General features: G+C 57.8%; 1 protein-coding gene across 1 annotated transcript; it reads left to right on the top strand.

Moving 5' to 3' along the window:
- Positions 1 to 3,249: 3,249 nt before the first annotated feature.
- Positions 3,250 to 8,027, top strand: LOC116437574 (gamma-secretase subunit Aph-1b-like). Its single transcript, XM_032095345.1, has 7 exons — positions 3,250 to 3,470; positions 4,391 to 4,561; positions 5,663 to 5,736; positions 5,908 to 6,030; positions 6,381 to 6,508; positions 6,740 to 6,863; positions 7,101 to 8,027. The coding sequence occupies exons 1-7, from the start codon at positions 3,358 to 3,360 to the stop codon at positions 7,136 to 7,138; spliced, it is 771 nt and encodes a 256-aa protein (XP_031951236.1). The 5' UTR covers positions 3,250 to 3,357; the 3' UTR covers positions 7,139 to 8,027.
- Positions 8,028 to 8,482: the final 455 nt, after the last annotated feature.

Here is an 8,482-nt window from a genome sequence, read left to right as displayed (position 1 = left end):
AAAGCTCTGGGAGCCTGGGGCACTGTGGAATTGTCGGCACGGGAGCATGTCTCCCCACAGGTGTCACAGACCCACTCTGGGGACTGAAGTGCTGGTGCCCTCCTCCCTTCCTCTCTCTCCACCTCTCCCATGGAATTTCAACCTTTGGATTTGTTTATCTTGGCCTAGCAGACTGATGACCTCCCCAAAGAGCTTTCAGCCCTGCTGTGGGCTGCCACCCCATTGATACACCAGCACATTAACCTCCTGCAGCCTCTCACCTCTGCTCTCTGCTCCAGCTCTCTCATCTCTCCAGTGCCTCATTTCACCTCTGAATCCTTCCTGTTCAATGCCCTTGAACTACATGCTGGAGTGGGAGGACCACACAAAGAGCATCTGAGATGCTTGGATGAGATGTGTCGAGCTGTGCAGAGCCAGGCACAGACTACTGCCACCCCTCAGTCCCTCCCTGCATCTACAGCTTGAGACACTAGGGTGAGGACCAGAAAAACTGTGCTGCCGAGTTGTGAGGGTTTTGCAAGACTCTGGGGGATTTCAAAACAGGTCAGGCCCCCTAAAGCCAAGTGCCACACAAATCTCCCAGCCCTCAAATCAATATTACTGACTTGTCAATGCCAGCAGAGGACAAGGCAGCTGGAGGGAAGCATGGATAGCCATGACCACGTGGTGCCATCTCATTTTTGTATGAACATGCCCCATATTCAGTGCCTGGGGCTGTGCTGCCTGTGAGGGTGGAGTATGCAGTACGGGAGGACATGTGGCCCCTGCTGCACTTGCTCAGGGGATCTGGGAGCAGCACTGGAGCATCTCTGCTGCAAGACAGGCTTACAACGGTGACAGGCAGCAAGGGACCCTTGGGGGGCATTCATTGCTTTGGTTTAGCAGTTGCTGGTCACAAGGTTGATTTATTGCCTTTCAGAGCAAAAGACAATAAAGTAAAAGCACTTGTTATCAGGGTTCTGTTATGTGATGCCTTTCTTGCAGGATGTCTTCCCTATGGTGAGGTTTATTGTCTTTGTGGACTGGGCTAGGATCATCATTTTGGTGAACTTCGTAGTATTGCCTTAGGGGATGATAAATCTTGGTCTTGATTCTATCATGCTGGCCCATGCTTCATGTGCTGGGCAGATCCTGCTTTAGAATCACAGAAGGGATCAGAACGGTCAGAAGGGATCTCTAAAGACCATTGCCACAATGAGTAGGGGCGCTCTCAACTAGATCAAGTTACTCACAGCCCCATCCAGCCTTAGCTCAAATGTTCCCATTGGTGATGGATGGTGTGGTCACAAAGATAGATCATGGTGGGCACCTTTGAACTCCTCCTGGCCACTGTCCTTCTCCTTGCTGCGGGAGCTCTCCTGCTCCCTGCAGCTGGCAGAGGCACACTTCCTTCACCTGCCCAGCCAGCAGCCCACAGCGACCAGGACCAGGGCTGCTACAGCACCTCAAAACAGCCACTGCTGCTGCACTGCAGAACGGAGTGGGGCTGCCATGGTCCCCCTCTTCCCCTCAATCACCTGCAGCAGCCAAGTCATCTCATGATGCAGATATTCCTGACACTCTTCTATCTGTTTGGCTGTGTCTGTCTCAGTCTGGTCATGGTGCTGCAGTCTGGGCTGAATGGTCAGCAGAGCCAGGAAGAACACAAGTGTTGGAGCCAAGGCCTGGTGGATAGAAAGGGAGCTCATCAGGTCTGGGTGGGAGGGAGCAGGGGGCTGAGGACATCCAGGGTGTCCCCAAAGCCTTTCTGGGCACCTGCCACCACTGGGCGCCCTAAGCTCCTCTTCTTTCAACCCCAAGCACAGTTCTGTGCCCTGTCCTGCCCTGAGGTGCTTGTGTCTCTTCTTGGACTGGGCATTGTCCCTGTTCCTATCCAGCCCAGCACTCCTCTGCATGCACACTCACTCATCACCAGAATCCAGTTGTGGTGGGGCTGAGGATGCCTGGTGATGCCCCTGGTGACACCTCCTGTTGTGACCCATCCTCCTTGATGTTGCAGCCACCAGAGCCACATCTCCCAGCTGGCAAGCCCCAGCCTTCATCTGCACCCCTCAGTGGGTCCTGGCCATCCTCATCCAGGAGCAAGCTCACAGAGGCTCTCTTGACCAAGTGGGCAGGTCCCTCAGAGCCGTAATTGAAAGTAATACAGGGACTGGGAGTGGATGTCCCTGGCTTACAGAGGGAAGTGTGACTTCCTCTGGGCCAAGTGGTCTGATTCTGAGCTATTTTGCAAAGAAGCTATGAAATCTCAGGCAGGGACGAAACTATTCCCCTCTCTCCTCCTCTGGAATCACTTGTACTTGGGCATGATGTGGCCTTGTAAACCCTGGTGATCAAACCAAACATCAATCATGTCCCCAGAACAAGTGGAAAAGATCCTGTGATTCCTGTTTCCAGCTACCAACTTGCTGGCTGCAAGGGCAAGCCCATGAGCTGGAGGGGATATGCTGGGACCCACATCTCGCTGCACCCCTGGGATTTCCCCTGGTTCATGAGAATCCTCTGTACTCCACCCTGGAGTGCTCTGCTGTGAGTTGTGCCTTTTAAAAACGGGGCCAGTTTTCCACGAGTTAATGAAACCCAGACTCCTCAAAAGCCTCCTCTGACCTTGTTGCATGTGTGCCAAGACTGGCATGGGTGCGGTGCTTCTGCCAGTTCAGCACATGCAGAACTCTACATCCAATGCTCCTGTCCAAAGTCTTCTGGAGGCGGAAAGGGTGTGTGTTGAGGTGCGGGGATCAGTAAGTGGGAAGTTCCCTGAAGTGCTTTTCGGTGTCAATCTCGTTGAGATGGGGTTGGACTCGAGGTGCCAAGTGTGGGGAGCACAGAACCACTGAGGGTGGGACAGCCTCCATGCCTCACCCAGCCCCCGCTCTTGGGGGGCCGCGCAGGGCCCCACTCGTGGGGGGGCCGTGGGGACAAGGCCAAGCTGCGCCCCCAAAGGACCACAGGACCCCAGGACATGCCGAGCCGGGAGGGACCGACAGCGATCATCGAGTCCAGCTCCTGGCCCTGCACAGGACACCCCAAGAGTCACACCGTGTGCCTGAGAGTGTTGTCTAAACGCTTCTTGAGCTCTGCCAGGCCGGCGTTGTGACCCCTTCTCCGGGGAGCCTGTCCCAGGGCCCGGCCCGCTCCGGACGGGCCTTTCCCGATATCCAACCCCGCGCCCGCCGTGACTGACGGGCCTGGCCCCGCCCCCCGCGCCCGCCCCGGGACGCTGCTTCCGGCGGTGGCGGCGCGCGCACGTGTGACGTCATCGGCCCCGGAAGGGCGGCGGAGGGGGAAGGGGCCGCGGGGCCCGTCCGGTCCGAGCTCCGGGTCCGACCCCGGTCCCGTGTCCCCGCTCCCGCCGAAATGACGCTCGCCGTCTTCTTCGGGTGCACCTTCATCGCCTTCGGGCCCGCGTTCGGCCTCTTCATCTTCACCATCGCCCGCGACCCGCTCCGCATCATCATCCTCATCGCCGGGTCAGTCAGCGATGGGGGCTCTGGTGCTGCCGTGGTGTGGGAGCAGGATCGGCTCCGGGAGCCGTGTGGGCGTGGCCGGGCGCTAGGAGCAGCGCCGGTGCTACTACCAGAACGATCGTGGTGGGGGCACTGATTCTGCTGCTGGTGCTGGTCCCAGTACGGATGTGTCGGGGTGCTGGTCCCAGTGCCTGTACACGATCACTGCAGTCGTGACCGGGGTGCTGGTACCAGTGACGGTGCTGGTACAGGATGGGCGTGACAGGAGTGCTGGTACCAGTATGGGTGTGACAGGGTGCTGGTAGCATCAGGAGTGTGATAGGCATGTGGCTACTGGCTGAGGCACCATCGTGGGTGCAGCAGACACACCAGGACTCATGCTGGTGCTGTTGTGGACTCACTGGAGTCACCAGGACTCATGCTGGTGCTGTTGTGGGCTCACTGGAGTCACCAGTAGTCATGCTGGTGCTGTTGCTTGCATGGTAAGAGCACAAATTTTGTTTCTCTTACTGTCACAGCCATTGGCACATTGTGGACACCAGCACTCATACAGTACCAGTGAAGGGTTGGTAGTGGTACTGGTGCTTGTGTGCATCTGGGTAACTGGTACGAGTACCACTGTGGGACCAGAAGGATATGGTACTGGAACTGGTACTGGCGTGGATATGAGCCTGGAACAGGTGCTGGTACTGCTGCGGGCACAACAGGGCGACTGCTGCCAGTTCTGGTGACCAGTGGAGCAGGAGTGCAGGCACAACACAGTGGTGGGACCAGTACAGGCACCAGCCGCCCAGCACTGGTACCATAATGGCACTGGTGCTGGTCAGAGAGTGGGCAAGGCCGGGGCACAGCTGCTGGTGCCAGTCCCAACACAGCAGCCGCTCCAGCACAGCACCGGTGCCAGCAAGCTCTGTGTCTTACAGGGCTTTCTTCTGGCTGGTGTCGCTGCTGCTCTCGTCCCTCATCTGGTTCATCGCAGTGAAAGCCAGCGATCCCCAGGATGAGCGGCTGCAGAAGGGGCTCCTGATTTTTGGGGTGATGTTCTCTGTGCTGCTTCAGGAGGCCTTCCGCTTCCTTTACTACAAGCTCCTCAGGTAACGGCATCTCCCTGCTGTGCCAGCACTGCTGGACAGTCTTCCCAGCCATGGTGGTGCCAGATTCCGTCTGTGAGCTGCTGGACTGGGGGGAATGTCAAGTGTGGCACGAAGCTGCCTCAGTGCTTACTGGGAGCACATGGGTGGCACCTGCTTCTGTGTGTTGACCTTAGTGGGTGTCAGGTGGTGGGGCAGAGCAGCCCTAAGCTCTGGAGGATCTGGTGCCCTGACCAAGCTGGGAAACAGTCTCATTGCAGCTTTGGCAGTTCCCAGCCTTCCTGATACCATTGTCTTGGAGCACAGGGGCTTGTACTGGCAGGGAAGCGCATGCTGCACCCTGTCCTGTGTATGGATGGACACTGTGCTGGGGCTGGGCAGGCAGGCATGGGGACGTGTCCTTCATACTCCCTAGTCTTCCCGGTTGGAAGCTGGGAGAATGCTGGGGGGAGCATGTCTGCAGGCCATGCTGCTCCCTGCGGCAGGGCACTGCCGGAGGCAGGCAGGCAGAGGGTAGCAGAGCTCCACGGAGCAGCCTCTGACACAAACTACTGCGTTTCCTTTGCCTTGCGGATCTCCGGTCCCAAGTGCTGCTGTCCTCCCCGGGCCGAGGAGCTGCCTGGCATGCTCCTTACCTGTCACACCTCTAGTTGGCATAAATTATGAAGCCTCTCCTCTCCCAGTTTCTCCCCCGAAAGAATTTTTCTAGCTCTTCGAGCTCTTCCCTGCACCTCCTCCATTGTTTGTCAACATCTTCTCAGTATAAGTGCAGAGATCAGGTACAGCCTCCCACGCCTGCAGTGGGGCTGCTTTCCATGCGGGGGTGCTGCTTGCCTTAGACCCAGCGTCCTGCTCACACCAGCCCTGTTCTGCCGGGCTGGCTGGCACCCACATTCCTCTGTGGAAAATCTTTCCGTGTGGCCTCACATGATTTTCACATGCCTGATTTGTCTGGTGGTACAGTCACACGGAGGATCTCCGTGGTGGGTGTTGCTCGGGGAGGGGGAGGTTGCCAGGAAGGTGGCATGGTACAGAGTGAATACTGCACCATGCCTCGGGAGGTGGCTTGGCTGTGCTGGGCTCCAGTGTGCTCTCACCCCACAGGAAGGCCATCGAGGGGCTGGTGGCCCTCAGTGAGGACGGCTGCTCCCCCATTTCCATTCAGCAAATGGCATATGGTGAGTGCTGTGCAGAGCAGAGCAGCCTGAGCACAGGACAGGGGGCGAGGCTGGGCAGGGCTGCACATGGTGCTGGGAGCAAAGAGAGGTTTCTCATGCCAAAGCTGGCTGGGTGGTACATGGGGTGGCCCTTGGGAGGCTCAGAGCTTAACAGTGTCCCTGTCATGGCAGTGGCTGGCGTGGGCTTTGGTCTCATGAGCGGCGCCTTCTCCATGATCAATCTCCTGGCAGACGCGTTAGGGCCTGGCACTGTGGGCATCCATGGGGATTCACAGCTGTATTTCCTGACCTCAGGTGAGTAAGTGGCACCCTTCGCTCACATCTCTGCCCCACCACAGAGGCAGCAGATGAGGCGCTGGAGTTTTCCCTCTTACATTGTCTTGCCCATGCTGCACCCTGACCCACCTGAGCTCCTTATAGTCCCTTGTTACATCTCTCTGTGACAAGCCCTTCTTGCTGTTCCCTGTGACTCTCCCTGCTCTTCTTTTCATGTCTCCCACACTCAAAGTCTGACCCAGCACCTCCCAGTCCAGCCATGCTGTTTCTCTATCCCCCCTTTACTGACTCATCTCCATCCCTTCCCCAGGCCTGCAGGCCAGGTGAGGTGGGTGATTCCCTGGTGACACCTCCACTTCTCCCTGCAGCTTTTATGACCATGGTGCTGATTTTCCTTCACACCTTCTGGGGGATCCTCTTCTTTCATGGCTGCGAGCACCGACGCTGGTGGGAGATCGCAGCGGTCGTTATCATGCATCTCACTGTTTCGGGGTCGGTGAGTAACTGGGAGTAGGGCTCTGCACTGGGACCTGTATTCAGAGTACTGGTCCCACGCTGGGGCGAAACAGCCTTTGGCACTAGTGAAGCAGCTGGTCCTTAACAAACCAAATCCTGGGGTTGGTGCCACCTGTCCCACTCCATTCACTGAGGTGGTGACACTGCCACACATCCTGTTCCTGTCCTCTCCTGCCTGCTCACCCTTCTCTCCTTGTGCCTCTTCCCGCAGTCGTTTTGCAACCCCCTGTACGTGGGCAGCCTGGTGCCCTCCTACCTGCTGATGGCTGCTGCCGCTGCCTGGGCGTACCTGCTCTCGGGGGGATCTGCGCAGAACCTGCGGCGCTTCCTGCTCTGTAAGTACCGCTCCAAAAAGGGCGTGGGGGAACACTTTGGGTCTCATGGGGTACCAGGACCAGTGCTGGGGTGGCGAGAGGTTTTCTCTGTGGCTCAAACAAGGGTGTCATCCCCTCGTCTCCCACTTTAGAGGAGCAGGGAGTTTTTGAGGCCATGGTTAGGTTGTTGCTTCTCCTAGGAGAAGTGGGGTAAAGAGTTTGGTGAAAACTCACCACTTCTCTTCTTGGTTCCTGCAGGTTTACGGAGTGGAGCCAGCCCCCAGCCAGGATCCTGAGGCCCTGCAGGATGTTCCAGTCCCCAGCCACCCCTCCCCTCCCCTCCTATCCTGGTGGCAGGATCGGCCATCACCTTCTTTGCAATATCTTTTCTCCTGGACTGGGGGACCCTGGCCAGCCCTGGTGGGGCAGGCGCTGGGGTCCAGCTGTGGCAGCCAGCCGACCAGTGTGGCTGAGACTGGCTCACTCCAACGCCCCTTTGGGAGTCCCCATAAAACACCTCAGTTTTGGGGGACCCAACTTTGCTGGCCCTGCTGTGAGCTCAGCCCTAGTTAGCCTGCCTGTGACTGCCGGAGGCTTGAGCCCAAAGAAACCCATCGCTTCTCCCCCCGCTGCCACAGATGTGCTGCCCCCCATGCCAGGGCAGGGGGCCTGCGTTGCCTCCTCGCTGCAGGGTGGAGGAAGGGGCTTTGCAAAGTGCTGCCGTGCCCTGGGTCGTGGCTGACTGCTGTAGTGCTCCTTTCTCCACCTCTCTGCCCAGTCCTGCTGCCCCAGAAGCCATGGCCCTGGCACTGCCCTGCAGTAGCGCAGTGAGCCAGCATCCTGGTGCAGCAGGATGGTGCTGGGGGACCCACGGGTACTGACAGCTTGCAGGATGGGAGGAGAAGAGGGAAAAAGACAGTATGCAAAAGACCCAGTGGACATGGAGGGTGGTGGAGGGCTTGGGAGGAGATGCAATGCCACAGCTGTTGCCGGCACAGATTTGGGAGGGGGTTCAAGGGACCATTCCAATGGATCATTGCCCTCTCCTGTTCTTGGGGATTTTCAGGCGGGTACCAGCCCTGGTTCTGTGCCACAGGGCTGGGAGGGAGAAACTGCCATTGGGCTGAAAAGGCAGTTTTATCCACAGTGGGCTTTTATATCAATAAAATTAAGTACCACAGACAAGTGGGGGGTGTGTGTGGCCATCAGCACTGCCCTTGCGGGGAGGGTACAAGCAGTGGTGGCAGTGGCCTGTGCTGATACGATTGGAGGGGGATGGTCTGGCAGTTGCAGGCCCCATTTGCCTGGAGGCTGCTGAGGGCTGGAGACCTGCAGGTTCCTCTCCTCTCCCAGACAGGGCCAGTTTCTCCTGGTTTTGCCATGGCCATAAAGCTTCCTGGGACTTGGCTCCAGCTCCACAGAAGCCATCATGAAAGGTGGGAGGTAGCCATGGATCTAGGGTTGTTCTGGCTAATCTAGCTATGATAAAGCTGGGGGTGAGCTGGGTGGGGGCTGGCCAGCAAGCAAGCAGTGGCTCTGCCACCTTCAGCTCTGCCTTTCTTCAGTCCTACCAAGCTATGTTTTTCCAATGCTTTGCACAAATAAGAGGAGGAAGAAGTCCCAGAGTGATGGAGGGCAGG

The sequence above is a fragment of the Corvus moneduloides genome, chromosome Z (assembly GCF_009650955.1).
Source record: "Corvus moneduloides isolate bCorMon1 chromosome Z, bCorMon1.pri, whole genome shotgun sequence".
In the NCBI taxonomy this organism is placed as follows: Eukaryota; Metazoa; Chordata; class Aves; order Passeriformes; family Corvidae; genus Corvus; species Corvus moneduloides.
This window is presented reverse-complemented; position numbering and strand designations above follow the sequence as displayed.

Coding starts and splice junctions, on each gene's coding strand:
- LOC116437574 (XM_032095345.1), top strand. CDS start 3,358: ATGACGCTCGCCGTCTTCTTCGGGTGCACCTTCATCGCCTTCGGGCCC. Junction 4,562..5,662: donor CTTTACTACAAGCTCCTCAG/GTAACGGCATCT, acceptor CTCACCCCACAG/GAAGGCCATCGAGGGGCTGG. Junction 6,509..6,739: donor ATCTCACTGTTTCGGGGTCG/GTGAGTAACTGG, acceptor CTCTTCCCGCAG/TCGTTTTGCAACCCCCTGTA.